This window comes from Mastacembelus armatus, chromosome 23 (genome assembly GCF_900324485.2).
Source record: "Mastacembelus armatus chromosome 23, fMasArm1.2, whole genome shotgun sequence".
Taxonomy (NCBI): Eukaryota; Metazoa; Chordata; class Actinopteri; order Synbranchiformes; family Mastacembelidae; genus Mastacembelus; species Mastacembelus armatus.
Genome location: NC_046655.1, coordinates 14,510,014 through 14,530,507, shown reverse-complemented (window position 1 = coordinate 14,530,507; position 20,494 = coordinate 14,510,014). Strand labels below are relative to the sequence as shown.

Below are 20,494 nucleotides of genomic sequence, written 5' to 3'. Positions count from 1 at the left end.
GATTTTACAACCTGCCAGTTATGGGACAGTCTGTTTAATGACCCCACTATTCCTGGCTGAAGCGAGGTGTCTATCTGTCGGACTAGCTGATGAAATGTCGCTCTCCAACACCCCTCTTTTCCTTTCAGCTTTTTCATCTTAATATCCTCCTCATTCACAGAGACTACCACCAACCTGACCAGCATCCAGGCGACCTCCTCCCTTCACCTGGACCCCCCATCTCGGCTGGCAGTTAAAGAACCGGAGTGCATGGAAACCCTACACTTCCTAAATGTTAACTGCTGCTCCAGGGTTAAGGTTATCCCTCCTCTCTTCCACTGGCGTCTTCCAGGAATGCTCTGGTGCTTAAAAGGTCAGAGGTTGACTTGTCCTGGAGCCAGAGGACTGACTTGAGGCTCGCGCTGAGAATAGAATGAGCGTGTGTTGTACGAGGAGTGTGTCTCTATGTATGCGTGCGCGCCCTTTAGCAGTAGTTGGCACCTTCAGAGCAACAGTCAAGTTCACATGACCAGAGCGTGCGTGCCAGAAAGTGGAGAGCGCACATACTGTCGGGGAGCGAACACCATCCTGCCGCCCTGCCTGTGTCTGTGCCTCCGCCACACTCTTCCTCCGCCCTCCTCTCTGAAGGTGTGACGGTGAGCTGCTGGGTCAAAGTCAGACAGATGGCCCTCACAGTTGGGATTCAATATCAGCGACCGAGACCGAGCAACCGAGCACACACACACACTAACACACAGCCTCCAAATGTGAGGGACACACAGTTCTGGTTTGACATCCACATCTGGAGCTCTATGAAGCTTTGATGAGTTTAATTGACAGCCAGTACCATTTCATTCAGCTGGAAACAAATAGAGCAGATTGAATTAATCTGATGTCACTACTGTCCTTTATAAGGGAATAGAAATGTCTCACTGGCAAATAAATTGTAATACAGAAACACAAACCACATATTAAAAAGACATGAACGGAGCAGAAAGATAGATATGGAAATTATTGCTGTAAATCACACATGAGCTCCAGATGGTGATTATCACCAATCACCTGCATTTTTGGTAAACACACACTGAGACTTTGACTCCACTAAGGACAACATCTCGCTTCAGGCATATGAGAAACATAATCACTGTTTGGAGATATAGTTGTAATTCTGCAGCTCACACAAACACAATAAAGAACAAGACCTTCCTACCAGCATAAGCTGACTGTGAGAGCAGTAAATCTTTAAATAGTTAACCAAGGCAAGTATAAATACGTCTAACATGCATCTATAAAAGGTGAAGACAGGCTATTTTCAGAAGCAGATCCTGAAATAGGTGTCCAGTCTGAACACTGACACTGTCTTTGTTCAAACTTTAAAAACCAACAAAAGAGACACGAGGAGCATTTGGATGGTATTGATGTACTGTTTACACTTTGTCAAATTTCCTTTCTTTACCATGTCACAGAGACATCCCCATTCACTTATAATGGGCGGTTGTGTTATTCTCACCAATGCGAAACATGACTGATTAAATGGAAATTAAACAGTACAGGTCATTTAAACTGATCGAAAGTTTCAAAGCTGCAAACCAGAACAGGGTGATGACTGTACAGTGTGTTTCTCTCACATTTGGAGCCAAGAACTGACTAATAAATTCCAACCCATCAATCTTCCTACGAAGCCACTGACCAAAAAGCTGGCACTCCTGATATACTGTACAGGACAACAGCTGTTTACACAAGTCAAACCTTATTCTGACGAGGATTGTAAAGTAAAACTGTTAACTCGTCACCACATACATCAACTATCAGTGACGCCGGTTTGAAACACCAAGAGACAAATGAATATAAAGATCAGGGGTGTGTCTCTAAAATACAAACTGTAGATACACACACGACACACTGCAGATACACCCTCTGCTGCCTCATGTGACTCTGACAAACACCTTGACACACACAAAATATGATATTAATTCTCACTCTCCTTTCAGCAAACACACGGGTGTAAATCAAATCGTCCTTTACAATATCCATCGTCTTAGCGGCGCTTAGTGCGCAGTTAGCCTACATTATCCCCACTTCATTTAGCTCGGTAAACAATTAACCCAGTGCGCGTGTGTGAGCAGAATGATTGAGGGATTTGGCATTAGCTATGCTGTGTTGCGTCTCTACACCAACTGCTCCAAGTGTGTAACATAGCTGGCCTGCATTTACAGCCCCTCTCGTCTCCTCGCCCCCCATGAATCAATATGCTTAAACGCTGCCACCAACACGGAGAGAAAAGAGGGGTTAGGGGAGTTAATTTGAAACAAGCGATTAATATTTCTTTCGTTAAATAAGAGCGCACACACAAACGTACACACACTCCGAGGATCAGCACATCGATGAGGTTTGTCTTCCTTCAGCCCTGTTTGCGATAGCATTTGGGTTTCACTACAGCAATTACAGCCTTTAATTGAATTGATTTCGATAATGAGCCTCTGTAATGACACAGCTGTGGGAATGGTTGCATGTATATGCGTGTGGTGTTTGGAATGAATGAGCTACTGTTGTTTTTCTGGACTTAAATGATCTGTGAGGAGGCTGAGCAGGATTCAAACATGAGGACGCACACAAACACATTCACAACACCGGTGCTGTAATAGCTGTCTACTCGTCAGCCGTCTCCGTTCAGCCGTTTTATAAACCACATGTCCGAGGTCTAACCTTTCAGCTTGTTGCATAATATCCTTCAGGCTATAACGCATGAATGTTTGATGACACACGGCTTAGTACATGAGAAATTTGATATCCTATCTTTCTGTACTTCCACTGTTTTGGGCTAACTACCATCTACGACTACTTCCCGGGTCCTAGGGCGAGCTCACTGCTGCACGACAAGCTGCCGAAAAACCTAAAGGGACTAAAGAGTAAATCCGCCGGTCTATCAGTCGGTGGGAGTTACCTCATCTTTTTCCTGCCAGTCTCCTCGTCTGCTTCTTAACCGCTGCATGGAGAGCTATTGTGATAGAGCAGTGATATGTGTAATAGGCCTGCGCCTGAACAAACAACACACATCGACTGACAGGATGTGGACATGAAGCATTCCTCCCCTTGCTGCACTGCTATCAAGTACTTTGTTGAAAACACACTAGTGCACACTTAGGGGTTTGCCCAGGTATCAGCCGGCTGATAAATGGGGCTGGCGTTGGTCGTTTATATGTCCTGCTCACATCTTTGCCAATGATGGATTTGTTTTGATTACATTCAGTAATTATTACCGCAGTTCGGATCAGATTCCCCTCGATCTAAGGCATCAGCAGAGACCGGCAGTAACTGATGGGTCTAAGTGCTGTTTGAAACGCGTTTCTGTTCAAACAAGAAGAGACCGGACAAAACAAAGGACTCTGTCAAAATCCTGGTCTGTGCAGCTGAACACAGCTCACAGCTGACTGACATAAACAATCAGGAAAACAGTACAACCTGGGTGTGTATACACCCACGGTTAGTGTGACTGACAAATCTAACGAATCAAATATCTGTGATGAAACTGATGAGCCAATCTACAAACAGCGCTCCTGTTATAATTAGTATTATATTATTTACTGCCATATAAACCTATTAACACTTAGGCTGACAGAGTAGTGGTGCTGTTCAGTATTAGTAGTTTATGTAAGATTAACAAAGTGGTTCATTTCAACTTATTAACCTTTTCATACAGTACGACATATCGGAGGAACAACTCGTGGGTTCATGAACATCATTATGAATATCCTCCTCTAAGATAATATTGTTCTAATAAAGGATTACTACGATTATTAAAGTCATAATTGGAACTTTACGACTTAGAAAACTGCAAAGTCACAGTCAAAACTACTCTGAAATGTGGGACCCTACAAAAATAAGACTCAAACTTCTAAGTGTGACAGATTTTTGACATTTATCTCTAGAATTTCAGTACAATGAGAGCAGACGATCAGATAAGGTATACTTTGAAATGTGAATGTCATCAGTCAAATAATGAAAAGATTATAATGAGAAACAATAAGCACTATGGCCTGCAGTGTGAAAGCAGCCACAGTCGTTCATTTCTCGAGTGAGCATACACATTTTCCTTCAAAGGCCGGAACAGTCGGTTTTTAGACCACAGGGGCTTTTGCATGAAAGAATATGATTTCTCACATCACTGAAAATGATAATACACATTATCACTTACACAGCCTGTGCTTCTATTTGCAGCTCTGTCCACCAACTTCAAATAATAAATGACTGATTAAATGACTTGTGTCTTTGGATTATAAATTGCTGCTTTTAAACCTTAACCTTGCTTGAGATCACACTTACTTTGATGAGGGCCTTTGATGTGCCTTTGGTTGCACAAACACACACAACCTTGCGTCTGTATTCTGGCAATGGAGCGTCACTAATTATCTTGCCAGGAGAAAGGTAAGGGAGGTGGGGACCTGTGTGTGTGTGTGTGTGTGTGTGTGTGGTCTCAGTGCGACGGTAGCTTTTAATGAGCCCCACGCTTCTTATCAAGCTTGGCGCTCAACAAACGCTCTGATCCGCCCACGTGGAGGACGGGGCTCGACTGATCGCGTCTGAAGCCCCCCAACCCCAACCCCCAGTGCCCGCCACACACCCCCGTCACCCTCCCTCTCCCTCCTCTCCACCTTACTGCCAGAATGAAATATCCTTGAGAGAAACTGTGAATCAAAGGGCTTTTCATCCTTCTTTACAAAGAGAAAGAGAGACGGAGAAAGATGGAAAGAAGGAATCAACAGGACAAAAGAAGGAGAGAGAGAGGAAAGGCAGGAGGCAGGAAAAAAAAAAGAAAAAGAAAATGAGCATAAAGAACCGAACTTTTCCAAGCTGGAGGGCACTCCAGAGGTCACGTCCTAGATTAGCTTTCACCCTTCCCTTCATCCTTCCATCTCTCCATCCCCTCCACCCAGCTTCAGATGGGGAACAGCGGCCCCAGGGCCCTCTCGACAGGCGTCGGGGGTGGGCGGGGGTAGTGGGGAGACACCGGACATTTAGACATCTGTCAGCCTCTAATGAAAGAGTTCAATTTAGTGGAAAATCTCAAACAACCTTGTCTGACAGGCGGGCTGACAGCCGTTAACTCGCCGTGTGCTGCCGTATGTGTGTGTGTGTCGTGTTAGCGTGGACGGTGGAGCGGCAGAGGAAAAACGTAACGCAATAAACTCAGAGCGTGCTGCAGCATATGCTCATGTGCACATAAAAGTGTGTGTGTGTGTGTTAGAGTCATGCAGGGGTGGGGATCAGGCCGTGCAGCAGGGGTTGGGGCGTGTGGCTTTAAATCGCTCCAGGGTTACAGCGCATGTTTTTCCACGATAGACGGGTTACGGCGGGGGTTTCATGTGAGTGGTTTAGACCTCGCTGCTGCTCTTACAACTGGAGAGATGAACACACAACACATGCACACACAGACAGACACACACTTCATCTCCACCCCTCCAGAGCTTCATTAGCAGTTCATTAGAAAGAATCTCACTGAAAGCCGTTGTTACTGAGAAAAGTCTTTCTAACTGTCACAGTCTCTGAAACGACTCCATGTGTATGTCACACAGACACATAGAACCGGCTAATTATTTTTGTTTTTATTTAACAAAAACAGGAAATTTTTCTTTTTACTTGCTTTTTCTTTCGAGCTAATGACATTGATGCAAACACAGTTTTATGGGCTGAAAGAATCCTGTCAAATTGGTTCATGCATAATGGCAGAAATTCGAAATGGGAGAAATTAGAACATTAACATACCTTTTTATTTTTTAGTGTGTAGTAATTAAAACCTGACTGGCTTTTTTAGAACTTGTAGTGTCATGAGAACCTGAGTTATGTGGGAATTTTTCCTGGTCGTGCTGTAACACAGGCAGGGAATATAGATTTAGAGCACGAGTTCATAAAGATGAAAAATGAGTCAATGGAGCAGACTTGTCAATTTTGCTTCCTGTTCCTCTCCAGCTTGGAGTTAAAGCCGACAGTTTGCGGGTAATGAAAAATGAGTAAAGATCTCTTGAAACTGGGCTAAATTTAGAAAGTCAAAAAATGTAAAGCACAGAGAACAAGTCAAAGCTACGTCTGCGATGGCTGTGTATACACTGAAAACACTTAAATAATCTCTCAGCTAAAAATAAAAACAGATAAATAATCTGAAAATTTACCAAATTGCAAAAACAAAGTTCAATGTGCAGCAAAAGAGCAAATTTTGATGACAGATGAACTGATGTTACATGTTACATATTAATGTTTTAGCAACATTTTACAGGAAGATGCTGATGATTGTTTTCTTTTTTTGCAGAGAGATAAAAGAGTAAACTGATTTCATGCTAAAATATTAAGGTACTGCCAGCAGCCAGTTAGCTTAGCTTAGCACAAAGCCTGACCTGTCTCTGTCGAGAACATTTAAAGCTTCCAACAACAAACAAAATTACATCATATTTATTCAATCCACACATAAGCCAAAGAGTAAAAGCAACATATTATGGATATATTTCTTTGCAATTCCTGTACAAAAGTAAAATCCTCCACACAAACTCTGGGTTAGCAGTAATGATGTCTTGTTTACTTCCCAAAGATTCTCCGATAACCTAAAGCATTTCTAAGCTGCAGTCTTGACAAAATGACCTTATTTACTGGAAATGACAGTGATCGCTGTCTTCTTACAGCAGGAGCCTCAACAACTTGTGTGTGTAACACAACCTAATCACCCCATGTAAAAAAAGAAATCCGGTGTTTCTTTGATAAAAATCAATAGAAACAGAAACTAGGATGCCTTAGCAATATAAGCAATCCCTGTTGTGACCTGCACATGCTGTGGAAACATCTCTTCATCACCGCAGTATGACAGACAGGTCTGGAGCTGACATGAATATACGCCTTCAGCATGCATAAAATCACATATGCATATATTTGGTATACATTCGCTGTCGGGGCGCTGACAAATCTTCAGCAGAGAGAGCTGAGGAGTGATGGAAGGAGACAGAGAGACGTGGAGAGGCTGGGAGCTGGCAGAGAAGCAACAAGCAGTGCTGCCATTTCTTTTCCTCTAGTTTTTCACCTGGTGACGAAGCCTGAACCTCAATCTCTCGCTTGCGTCGCCGCCACCGCCTGTCTGAGCGGTGTACAGGGAGACATTCATCACGTAAAACACAGACCTCTTCACTTAATGCCCTCCTAAAAAATGGCAACCGCTCAACTGCCTCTGCCCTGAACCAACATGGCTGCCAATACCGGTGCCCTTTTCTCCAATTTGGCCCCCCTCCAGCTTTCCACTCTGATTGCATCTCTCCCTGTTAGGGCCTTGGGCTTGGAAGGAGAGACAGAGCGAGGGAGGGGAAGGCTGCCAATACAAACATTGTTCTGCTGGCTTTTTACAAGCCAGGAGAGTGGGGAAGTTAATAAGCAGGTATTGGTTTTTAACTGCAGCCCGTTTATTGCTTTGCCCTCGAGCGTGCTGGAGTGCTCTACTCCACCTTTTTCCTGTCCATCTGCCCATCGCCTCTGCTAACCTCCCACTCAATTCTCCCTCTCTATGTCTGCTCTCCTTTTGTCTTGACTTGCCTCGATCAGCAATTAATTCCCCATCATCTGCATGTGGCTCACTCCTTCTCCTCACCTTTCTTTATTTTAGGCTGAGGTGGAACCAGTTTAAAAACCCCTGTTAAGAATCACAAACAAACCCTGCACAAACCACTTAATGATCTGTCATTATGTCACTATTGATTCTGTGTTGGGAAGCGTACTGTATCGGTCCTCCTGTATATTAGGTTTAAAACCATATCCGTCTGTCAATACTGGGCTTTTATTAAAAATCGGATGTCATCCAGTCAGTGTTGTCCAACTGACATGATGAATATGATGCAGTTTAATTACGTACATATTGTGCCGCCTGCTTTTCAACGGACAGTTTTAATTTTCCCTCCTCTCAGAAGCTTTTATGCACTGCCAAGAACAGAAACGGGTGAAATGAAGACTAAAACCTTCAGTTCTCCCAGTAAAACATGTAATGTTCTAGCTGATTACTTTATAGTTTCAGTTTTTAAATAATATTTCTTGTATTAAAGCAGTCAGCAATAAACAACCTTTACAAGAAGCAGCTTTTTTTGCACCAATACTCTTATTGTGGAGATTACTGGGGCCTTACAAAGGCTGAAAGAAAAATCTTCAGACACTATTAAGTTAAGTCAGGAGTGAAAAAACTACTGAAAATCTCTGGATCTTTATCTTGATTTGCAATTAATGATGTATATTTATATTACTCAAAATAATTTACACCGTCAAGATGTTCAGAATCAAAGATAAGTCAGTAAAAACTGCTCTTTGTGGTGAGGATGTTAATGTAACATTGAAGGTAGATCCCCTGAGTGGTTTTTGTTGTGCTACAGGCCAGATCCCCATTTTGTTTGTCCCAGGCAGAAGACCTCTATCTCACAAACATGGATGTAAACACTGCAGTGTTTAAAATCTTCAAAAAAACAGTTTAACATATGTTTTACTAGAAAGGAAATGCTCAACGTGCTTTTTCGGGCCTCAAAGACACAGTGTCCTCCTGTGATGTACTGAATGCTCTGCAGGGTGCCTTTATTTAGAATGAGGGCTTATCCACGAAATCAAATGTGATTTTCAGCAGAGTGAGCAGATTTATAACAGGAAGTCACATAGTACTTCTCATGTTTCTGTCTTTGTTTCTTCTCAGGTTGATATAAACGTCAACACAGAACATAGGATATGACTTTATCATGTTCCTCCATGTTTGAAACTAACCCTATGTCTTATAATCCAAAGGTTTTGGCACCTGACTTCAAAAAGCCCCAAACAAGCAGAGAGAGATGCTGCAGGAGGAGGAGGAGGAGGAATGACCAGACAGAACAGAGGGATGGAGGGTGTTATGCTGTAGAAGAAGTCGATTTCATGTTCCTATAATCCTGAGACTGCTGCATTATGTCCTCCCCAGGGCTGTTTCACACCTCCAACAAGGGATAAGTGACTAGTTCTCACGGCACAGGAAAACACACCAAATTTAACATACTTATTCCACCAGCAATTAACACAGTGACTCTGTACAAAACAACAAGCCTGACTCCAAATCAGGAACCCGAACACAAATGCCACGTACGTCTCTTGTGGGATTCGCGGTATCCACTCTGTCCTGCCCAGGAGGACTATCGGCTGATCCAGCTGACAGAAGCGAGCGAGTGCAGGAGCTCACCTGATGAGATTCCAGCTAGGCAGTGCAGCCAAGGAGAGAGGCAGGGAAGCAGCCAATAGCCCGAGCAGAAGGGATCTGGGGGCCTCTAAATATCCACCCCAGGCTAAAAGAGCAGGAGCTTCAGCCCACTTCCTCTATCACTCTCCTGGGCTGCAGCAGGGAACAATAGCGGGGAATGGTGCAGACAGCATGAAAGGCAATGTCACAGCATCAACAAGCTCCACACGAGTGCCCAGACATGCAGAAGCAGATGTGAGCAAGAAATCAAGTACTTATTTTTTACTGTTTTCAACCACTAGTGGCACTTTGGAGTAATGATGTATACGTGAACATGTTGATGTGACCTGCATTACAGTCGAGTAAAGGAGGTAATTTCAGCAGAGAATGACTGGTTTATGAATACACAGCGTACTAACTGAGCCTGCTCTCGTGCAAACTCATACATTTATATTTGGATCTTAAAATAAATAATTAGATGGCCTAAGTTTTAAAAGGCACAGAAAGAAGAGTATTTTCTGTATTTACTGTATGTGCCCGGCATCACGGTGAGGTGGATGTCACCTCACAGCGAGAAGGTTATGGGTTCAAATCCCATTTAAACCCCGGGGTCTTTCTGTTGAAGTCTGCATGTTCTCCCCAACAGTCTGAACACATGCAGGTTAGGTTGGTTGGTGACTCTAAATTAATCACAGGTCTGTCTCTGTGGCAGCTGGGACTGGCTGCAGCCCACAGCAACCCTGAATTGGACTAAGATCTAATCTTGCATGGCAACTCTGTGGTTCCTCCTGTTGTTTTAAAGTTCTGAAGAAATCATAATGTTTTTGTTGAAGGTAGTAAAGGATATATTCTCTATCTTTGTGCTTGTGCATGTGCTCCTGTGTTTATCAATTTGATAGGTTGAGCTTTCTTTCACAAACTAACCCTCCCAATCAGTGGCTCACCTGCTCACATCAGCCACTCACACAGACCCCATGGCAGCAGTGCCACATGCTGATGAACGTACCAGTGTACACACACAGGCTGAGGACGGGCCGCCCCAGGGTGCTGCTGTAAGTGTGTGATTAGAGGAGAAAGTAGGCAGAGGAGAATCGAGGACACACACTCACCCCTGTTAAGGTCTTTATGTTATGCAGCGCGTTCTGGGCTTCAAGGGCAGCTTTCCTTGTGTAAAACGTGACAAAACAGCAGCCTGGGGAGAGAGGGAGAGAGAGAGAGAGAGAGAGAGAGAGAGAGAGAGAGAGAGAGAGAGAGACCGACAGAAGGGATGAGCATAAAGAGCAACAAAGAGCATTTTCTCTATTCATCTGCTTGGCATCACCTGCCGACACTGGCAGACACTGAGTGAATGTTAAGGACGAAAGAGAGGGGAGGAGAACGCTTTTTGGATTTGTTTCAGTGCTGATGACTTGAGTGTAGAGGAAGTGTGTGCACACACAACACACAAAGACAGGGTCAGTAAAAGAGGAGGTGACATTAATCGCTGGGTGCTCTGGACAGCTGCTTGCTCGCTCGCTCACTCATTCAAGAAGGTGTTTTTTTTTTTTTGTTTGTTTTTTTAAATTGCTGATGCTCCCTCACTCACTCGCTGAATAATTCCCAGTGATTTTGCAGGTCAAAAGACATCAACATGGCTCGGTTAAACCTGACTATATATCAGTGTGCAGTTAGCACCTGCTCCACTTGGACAGGTAATTTAAATACGGGTAAAACAACAGCTGCACATCTGAAAACTAGCTTAATTCCAAACTGTACCAATGAATTAAACAGACCTCGTGCTGTTCTCACTAACAGATGTTTCCCTGAGTGGTTGGAACAAAACAACCCTGAAAACGAACAACGTCAGGTTGAATAATCAGGTGAAAATAAAATGGCAATTCTGTACAGTTATCAGGCAACTAAACTCCTCCTTTTAATGCACCTTTAGTCCAGGTTTCACATCCTTCACATCTCAAACCTACAGTTCAAAGCTTACAGAGTTGCTTACACACACACACACACACACACACACACACAGAAATGTGTCTACACAAATGCAGCAAAGAAAGCAGAGAGGGGACGGGGAAGAGAGAGGGAGAAGGATTTGGCCTCTTCATTAGTCTGTGTTTAATCCCTGCAGAGTGGGTCTGAAACACTGCAGTTGTGGGCAATTCTCAGTCAGCACGCAGACCTGCACCATCAGGTAAAAAGCAGCAGCAGGACACTTAGGCCAGTCACAGAGGTTTGTTGTTTTATTTATGTCAAACACAGGGTGTGGAAAAGTCTCTCCCAGTAAGGACAGTTGTGTGTGCGATACTTTTGACATGTTTATCCACAGGGAAATTTAAAAACCAAACTGCTGAGGAACAATGGCTAAAGACAGATAAGCATAAAAACATCTCTAGATTTATATGTGGGATGCACAGACAGTCAACTGGAAGAAGAAACATGATGCATCAGTGAGAACAATAAAAGTCTGTTTTAAGTGATTACCTTAAACACAGCATCTACCTTAAGACTGTAAAGCTGCTTGTTTGCTGCAACGTGCACGCAAACGTGTGAATATGTGAGTGATAAAGCCTTGCTAACACTGAACCCAGGGCTAGGTAGATTACCGTTTAACTATTAGCAATTAGAAGCTGTCGCAGCTGCTGCTTTTCTGAGTGTTGGCTACTGTGTCTGAAGTGACCTGTAATATGATTTTAAGGATTTTCATCACGAACCTGCATTTTCCTTGTCCCTAATGTAAACGGATCACTTCAGTCAACCACAGAACAAAATAACCTGCACGATTGTCAATGTTCGTATACTTCAGCATATGTGAGCTACAGATGAGCCTCAGAACTAGTGTGCTTTCAACATATTTCCTCCTGTTGCTGCTGCAGGTTCAGATGTTTGGACCTTCTGCCTCCAGCTTTGCTCATCTGTTAATTTTGGTGTGTATTTATTTGTCCAGAGATGAGCTGACTGAGCCATTGTTTACATCTGCTTTGTTGTCCTCCCCATTGTGTTTATGACACAAATCAGCCCAGTGTGAATGAGCCAGACTGGTTGTGGTTTTGTTGCCCATATCGCAGACATCAGCCCTTATGACACTTGCCCTGCAGTGCATCTTAGTGAAATCCAACAGTGAGCATCTGGAGCAGGTTTAGCATCCCAATCCCAGAGTCCCTTTGATGAGGCTGGGAGCGTAATGGATTTGAATTCCTGCTGTGTCCTCTGGGTGCCAGGGTTGTGAAGAGTTGGCCCTTAGCCTAGCATCAGCAACGTGATTGGTGTTGTGATTCAGATGGTGCAGTGCCTGTGTATTAGCAGGGATAACTCTCAGCTTAGTGTTTTCTTCAACATCCCCCAGCATGAAAGGCAGCTCAGGGTGTCACCGCACTAAACCCTGCACCCTCCGCTTCCAATATCAGTATCAATTTACCACCAAGAGTTTCACACCAGCTTCCACTGGTTAAGGGGCTGGAGATAAGAACAGAAATTAGTCATGACTGACAAGCTATCACTGGGTAAAAATTATACAAATTACTCCAAGTAGGTCACCAAACTGATATGGCACACACGTACATGACCCAGTAGTAGAATGGTGGCTTCCACATACTGAAGGTCTGCGCTTCATCTCTCCAAGATAAAAACTGGACTCAGTGAGGATAAGGTGAGCAAATCTTTTAATTAAGTAGAAGTAGTAACCTCTAAGGAAGAAGAAAACTCCATTACAAGTGAAATTCCTTGCACTTAAAAGCGATTAGCAGTGAAGTGTAAGCACAAATCAGGGTAAAATACTCTCAGTGAAGAATGTGTTACTAAAATTAAATTCTAATAATCGGACACAACTAAAAAATTCAAAGTACCAGAAATTAAATTCTTCAAAATAAATGCTTAGTTTCACATACAATTTCCACTTCAACGTTCCTCTCGCTGATGAATGGAAGGATTACATGCAACTCCATTAATTCTCCAACCTCTTCCACTCTTCTGGAGTCTTACGATAATCTAAATAATGCACTGTGACTGAACAAAAAAAGTCTGTTTGCAGATTTGCACCATTGCTACCTGAAAACACTGAGATTACGAACTTGTTAAATTCAATGCAAAAGCTTGATCTGCAAATTAAGTAGAAATTCCAGCCATAAAATAAATGAAGCAGAGCAAGAAGTACAATGCTTCCTCCTATAATGTACTTAATATACTTAAAGTGTTGTACACCCACACACTTCTGGCTAATTAGACTTCTGCTCACCTTCAGGTCACATTATATGAGATCTTCATTATCTAATGGGTGCTCCAAAGCCCAACTGGTACCATTTGTGCAGCAATAAACAAAGCACCACGAGCACCAACAGCATCAAGAATAACACAAGCTAATAAACTGGATTTTTCCACATGACCTTTTGTGGCTGAATCCAAATGGAAAATCTTCTGAACTGTCTATTCCAACACTCACAAGTCGTGAAAAAGTCTAGCACATCATCTCTGCTACCTGCAGCTGTTTTTTAATTATCAGCTGATAAAAGGTGTGCCCTCACCACACAGCAAGCGGTATGATACAAGTCGCTCCACCCTAATGTCCATGAAGCACAGCCCACACACACCCACACGGTCCTCACAACACCAGAGCCTGAATCCCCGATGAAAACCTAAAGGATACCTAACCATCACAGATCAACAAGCAGGAGACTGGAGGCTGAGCATTGTCATACTGAGCTTACTCTGGAACTATTTACCACATGTACTTTACTTAGTACCTGTTCTTAAAACGCGGTAAACATTATGGAACAACCCTTGAAGTAAACCACTGAGCTAAATGCACGTAAAGCACAGGAGTGCATCCTGACTGGGATCACGATTTCTATTTGAGGCACGTTAACTTTTAACTGTGTTCACAATATTGGCTGCATGGTGAATACTCTGTGTATACAAGTGGGAAATTTATAGCATTGCCTCAGTGTTGTACATTACAATTCCATTATTATTCCAATTGCACCTGTGTTCAAGCTTTGGCCCCTTGTGTACAATTAGAAATTACAATAGCACTGTATGATAGCTACTAGCTGCACAATGTGAATTATGATTCTGGAGGCGTTTTTTGCATATTTGTATATGGGAGGGTTAGCTTTTGGTGTTAGCATTAGCGATTCTGACAGCATATAACGTGCAGGGCAGGGCTGGCTGTTAGTGCTGGGTTAGCCGCTGTGTGTTGTGATTCCCATGGTGTAGCCGGGCATGGGAGTAATGCGGCATGTGGCGGATCGTCCCAGGTGGTGGGCTGTCAAGACGAGGATCAAAGAGCGGAGGAGTGGACCTCACACACTCACACACACTCACACACATACATACATTCCCTGCAGTGCTCCAGTTCCACCTGTTTAAGAGTCAACACACTCGCGACTCACACATACATTGCAGCAGAAAGCCAACGAGAGCACACACATTATTTTATGTCTGCATGCGTGCTTGTTGTTTACAGAGAAACGCAACTATATACAGGGTAACAAGTGCTGCGGAATAGCATGAATAAACTCCTTCCATCTCTTTATGTACGTCTCTTTTCTCGCAGCACAAACATTTACCTGAAGGCCGAGAGGGCTCAGAGCAGGGAGATACTCTCTGCCTGTGCTGTTGAAGGGGGACACTCAAAAACACACACCAGAGACACACACAAAGTCGGAAAGAAGCGAAGAAATCTATTAGAGTGATGCGTGCATGTGTAACAGAAAGGAGAGTGAGACAGATGAAGAGGACGTGGGAAAGAAGGGCAGAGTGTTTGCACGACAAAAAGAAAAAAAAGAGGGGAGAGGAAGAGCAGCTGTGAGTGGAATAAAGAGTAGAGGAGGGAGATGCCTGTTCATAAATGCTTCATGGCTGCTGAAGGGGGCCTTTGACTGAGTGAAGACCTGCAGCTCCCCACCTCTGTCAACACATCTACCCCCTCCAACATCAGGTCAACCCCGGCTTCACGGCTCGACAGCAGGACTGCACAGAAGCTAAGGAAGACTGAACCTGCATGTTGAGGAGGCGCCTTCAGGCTCCTGGACTTCAGGTATTTCAGGTCACTATTGTTTTTTTTAAAATTCAAAATCAGGCCATATTGTTCATGGACGTTCATGGGAATCAGACCTGTCTGGGTGCAAGAAGCCTCAGAGGTGACAACTCACCCTGCAATTTTTCTTTTCACATCTATCAGTTTTACTGTATTCTTAATTTGAGAGAAAGGATCCCAGGATCCCTGGCCACACATTGGGTAGGTAGGTCACCTTAGCTTAAGCATCAACTAATCCACTAAAGACTTTCATTAGTCTGGGATTCAGCATTCCCAGTTAGATTTTTCAGAAGCTTTTACTGCTCGCTGGACCAAATATTCACTGGATTTTGGATGAATTAAAGGCTGTACAACATTCTGGACCATCTGCAGCCACTGAAACGAAGCCAGAGGACTGTTTTTTTTCTTGACACTGATCCTGTGGGCATTTTGCTGGGTTGTAGACAGGTTGGTAACAATATTTAAATTTGATTACAGATTTAATTCAGAAAGGTCTGTGTTTCATTAGTCTGTGTCACGCAACCTGTTGCTTCTCATCTCTTTAGCCAGTCAGAAAGCACCTAAACTCTTCCTGAATCTGTCTTTTCACGTGACGTGACACATGCAGCGTTTTCTGTTATTGCTCTGAACGGCCTTATGCTGGCAAGTCCTAACCTCTGCTTTGTGATCCCCTAAAAGGAGGCAGTATCTACTGTTTTCTAAAAAGAGTGTGTCTATATTTAAACAAATTCATACAGATTTTACAGACGTGGAGGGAAAATAGCATTGTTCTTCTGTTGAAAGAACGTATTTCATCACCACACCACTAAGATTTATCTTGTGAGTTAAAACCTCCATCCAGTTTGGGAGCTGGTGCTACTGGGGTTGAATCAGCAGACGCTGAGAAAGGAGGGAAAAGAGGCAGGTGGATGTGTGGGTGACTGAAAGAGTAATGTGCTGCAGTCCAGCAGGATGAAAGTACGGTTTATTAAAGGGGGAGAAAGAGGCAGGTGGGCGGGGGGGGGGTATCACACAGCTTCACCCCAAGGCCATCCATGCGAGACTGGCCACAGCTTTCACAGTGACTCCCTCGTCCTCCCTCCATCACTCCGGTTCTTTTAGTTTCCCTCTACAGTCTTTTTGACCCTTGGGGCTCCACTCAACCGCTGACCCGCATTAACTACGTTCTACTGCAATTACTGCTCACACAGGGCTCAGGGTGGCATGGATATACAAACTCCACCTCTCTCTCTTTCTTTGCACTGTTCCCGCCTTGCTCTCTGTGCAGCTGTAAAAATTAATGCATATAATTCATGTGTGTCAAAGAGTTACTGAGTGACAGCAGGGAAGGGGGGGGAATGACAGTGAACATATTCTGAATTTGACAGTGCAATAAAGAACAGATTGTCAGATGGAAAAATAGGGAGAGGATGAGTGGATGGCTTCAGACAATGCTGCATCTCTGACAGGCATTTGGCTGATGTTCTAATCCTGTTAACGTAGGAATCGGTCCAGCTCGCAGCACTTCACAAATCTACACAATCCACTGGTTACTTTGCTGGAAAAGCACCAATGTCACCCCCTCCAAATCCTCCCTCGCTGAGACAACAACAAGAAGAGTGCACGCAGAGGGAAAAAATAAATAAAGAAATTCTAGCTCTGCAACTTTGCTTATAACTAAGCAACTATCTCTGTCGCTGAGGCATGCAGAAACATAAACACAGAGACAGGCTGAGAATCCACACATACTCAATCTCCCATTAAAATCCACCCGCAGCCTCTCTCTAATTGAGCCTGGGTAGCCGGCTAAAAAAGCTAACGTCTAGTTAAGGCAATATAATTGGCCGCTCTGCTTTAGGAAAGAATGAAATAAATCAGTCTCACGTCGGCCGTGTCTCAACTGCATCCATTAGAGCAGATAATTGTCTTGGACGGCAGAGCGTTCACTCAGCGTTGCCACAGCTGAGAGAGAGGATACAGTTGGCTTGGAGTTTCAAAGCAGATGTCTGCCATTGGACGGGTGTGGGTCCCTGGACGCAGCATCAGAGTAACCCAGGCAGGGAGATTTTCATCTGAGCAGTGATCGAAAATCAGATGCTGTAATCTGCCTGCATGTGTTTATCTCTGGGCTGGAAATGATTTCCAAAATCCTCATTGGACTTTTATGTTGTTTTCTTTTTGCCATAAAGATGACACTTCAAGCCTGAGATTTAAAAAGGATGTTTGATGTAAAATCTATTCCGAGTGTTCTGGGTCAAACGCTTATCAAGGAAAAAAAATAAATAAATAACTCACCTCTCACACTATTGATTGTACTTTCTGTTTTCAAGGTGGCTTATGTGAAGCAGCAAACAAGTCTGAAGGCGCGGAGCATTTATTTATTTATTGTTGCACTTCGCTGCAACATCCCATGTGCTGAACACTTGTGGCTCCTGCACTTCCCCAGAGATCAGTGGTCAAACGAACCGATTGGTTGGTCGTCTCCTTTCTCAGATTCAAAGATTTGATTTTTCTACAGGTGGCTCTTTCGTCTTTGTCATCTCTGCCGTGATATTTTGGCCTTTGAGCAGAACTGATCGGCAGAAAAAAGCAGAGAACTGATATTTAGCTACAGGATGTAAGTAGATTATTTGGTTTAGCAAGGGCTGCGTGATTCACAGAAACTATCCAATATGCCAATTTCATTTGTGGTTTTACATAGTACAAACAAACATGTTTACAACAAATAATCATAGGTTCATCTCGTTTCCACATGAAAACAAAGTAATTTTGGTTGTAAAGTGAACATCAGCAACTCGCCCAGTTTTCAGATGATTCATTTAACCATATTAACATTTTTACAGCAGATATTTTACAGAGCGACATCGAACAGCTCTGCATGTAGCTGCTAGAGCTAAACTTAGCGACACAGAGAGAGTGGGACGAGCTGCCTTGAACCCCTTTAGGACAGGATTCATTGACAGCTTAATCAGTGTGGAAACATAAAAACGTTTAATGACGCACTAGTGTTATGGTTAAAGGTTGGTTAGGTTTATGTTTAGGCACAAAATGACTTGATTAGGATAAAATAAAGATCATTGTTGGGTAAAAATATGTACTTTCCTACCTCAGACAGTAATAAAGACGTGGTTAAGGTTGGTACCCACAGTAATGTCCTACATACACACACACTTTATTTCCCAAAACGTCAAGTTATTCCTTTAAGAGAGATTTTCTAACAGCTGCCTGTCATTTAAACGCAACAACCGCTGAGCTGCCTGTTAGTTACCTGTCTGAAACTGACGAGGGTACCTCATCTGGATCTTTCACACAGAGACTCTTCTGAACGACAAAATGACAACTCCTACTTCTTTGCTTTGTGGGGAATATTTTCTCATCCAGTGCAAAGAGAAGAGACACTTTCATGTAGAGAGCAGATTTACCAGACAAGCAAACAAAAACAAACAAATAAATAAATAAATTACCAGTATTAACATGAATTCACTACACCTGAGTACATGTGCCAGCCAGGTACATTATGGCTGAAAGCAACATACACCGGCTTCACCTTCCACTCTCTTAACATGCTGTTAAATATGTAAATTATAATAAAAACCGTGGCAAACTGGCTTTTAGCCTTTGTGTTATTTGCAGGTCAGAAAACAGGATGGAAACCATTGTTATCAGCTCATAATCACCTGCATTTGTTATTTTTTCCTACCAACATCACTAATGACTCTTTCACAACCCAGTTCTGGTTCAAATCCCTTATGGCTTCTTTCTTATTTTTGATATTTCAAGTTATTTCCAGGCCTGTTTGAGACTTTTGTGTTGCATACAGCCTCTTAATGAAGACATTAAACTTAGTCTGTGCATGTGTGTGTCAGCAGCTCATGTGGGCCGACTGTATCATTAAGATAAATGACACAGCACGTCCTCCACCAAAACAGGGACACACACACACACACACACACAAACACAAGCACACACACACTGCAACAAACCCGTCATGGCGCTTCAGGTTGTGTTTTAGCAAAAGGACCATTTTCTGTTTACCCCTCTGGCTCTCTTTGTCTCACTCTCTCTTTATCTCTCCCTCCATCTCTGTCTCTCTTTCAGCACAACATGCCAAATTGCTCCATTTCTCACTTGCTGCCGTCCTCCCTGGCTCATCCACTCATCTGGTTATTAACTCCAAACACATTAAACCAACAGTAGTGGCACGATTTTCCCCAGACTGTCCTAGTCAGCAAAAAAACAACACACACACCTGGGTCAAACTGCAAAACAGACTCTACATGAGGCACAAAGCAGCAGAATTTAAAGCTTTAGAGCCAAAAAACAACAAATCAGGATCCTTATTAAAGGAAATTACGCTGATTCTCAAATGATGTTCTCTGATTGATTAAAGAGATCAATCAAGAACTTGCAATATGAATTTTATGTACGCGGATGCGGTAGTTGGTTTGATAATATTCTGTTATGACAAAAATATAGAGAAAATAACTTTTGTTTGCTCGAGGAATTTTACTCCCATCAGGCTGAAGAAGCCTCTCGAACAGCACTTAGAACCATCATGTGACGCCAGACGAGGACAATAATAAGACAGGAGGATTACACTGATCCACAGATATCCACTTCCTGGTTTGATGTGCAAAACTGTATTTCAGCCAGAGCTCCAAGCGGGCATTAAGTCTTGGGTTTTATCTTAAATATCCTGTAATTAATCATTAATTTATTCATAGCTGTCCCAGTGCAACGCCTGCCCAAGCCTGATTGCCATTTTAAAAGAATATTTTCAACAACAACTTTGCTTATCTTCAGCAGCACCTTAAGTTTTCTCTGGATTTACTGGAAGTGTTACAGACCTTTTTACTTCTTAATATTTTACAACATGAAATAAAGGAATATGTGCATATGTTTACCTTCAGAATTCATTCACTTGAGTCGAAAAGCTGACACCGATGAAAGGAGCTGATTAAAAGACTCCAGAGCTGCAGACGTGGGCACAAAGTTAAAACCGGGTCACAGTCACAGAAAAGAGAAGAACATAAAGTGCAGATATATAGGAAGCGAGCGTGTGATAAATATGTTTTTAGCAGTAGCACGACAACAGCTCACCAGTGTCAGTTAATGAGCACAGGTGGAAATAATAAAAGTAATGATGACTCCATTTACTTCAGTATATTGGTATTTTACATGCTGGCTCACTGGTTTAACTGGACACTTGCATAGAATTAAGTAAATATAACAATTATGTGAATTCAAGTAGTAAATGGTCAGTGTTTACACTTAGGTTCCTGCTTAAATATAAAGATATTCTG

The 20,494-nt window shown here is 43.0% G+C and overlaps 1 protein-coding gene across 9 annotated transcripts in view; it reads right to left on the bottom strand.

The window, feature by feature from the left end:
• Nucleotides 1-20,494, bottom strand: part of celf2 (cugbp, Elav-like family member 2) — a 167,155-nt gene that overhangs the window by 43,817 nt on the left and 102,844 nt on the right. For all 9 annotated transcript variants that reach the window (XM_026326699.1, XM_026326695.1, XM_026326698.1 and 6 more), the window contains one exon: nucleotides 10,300-10,382. In XM_026326699.1, coding sequence (XP_026182484.1) covers nucleotides 10,300-10,382 — 83 coding nt within the window. The remainder of the gene's footprint in view (nucleotides 1-10,299; nucleotides 10,383-20,494) is intronic.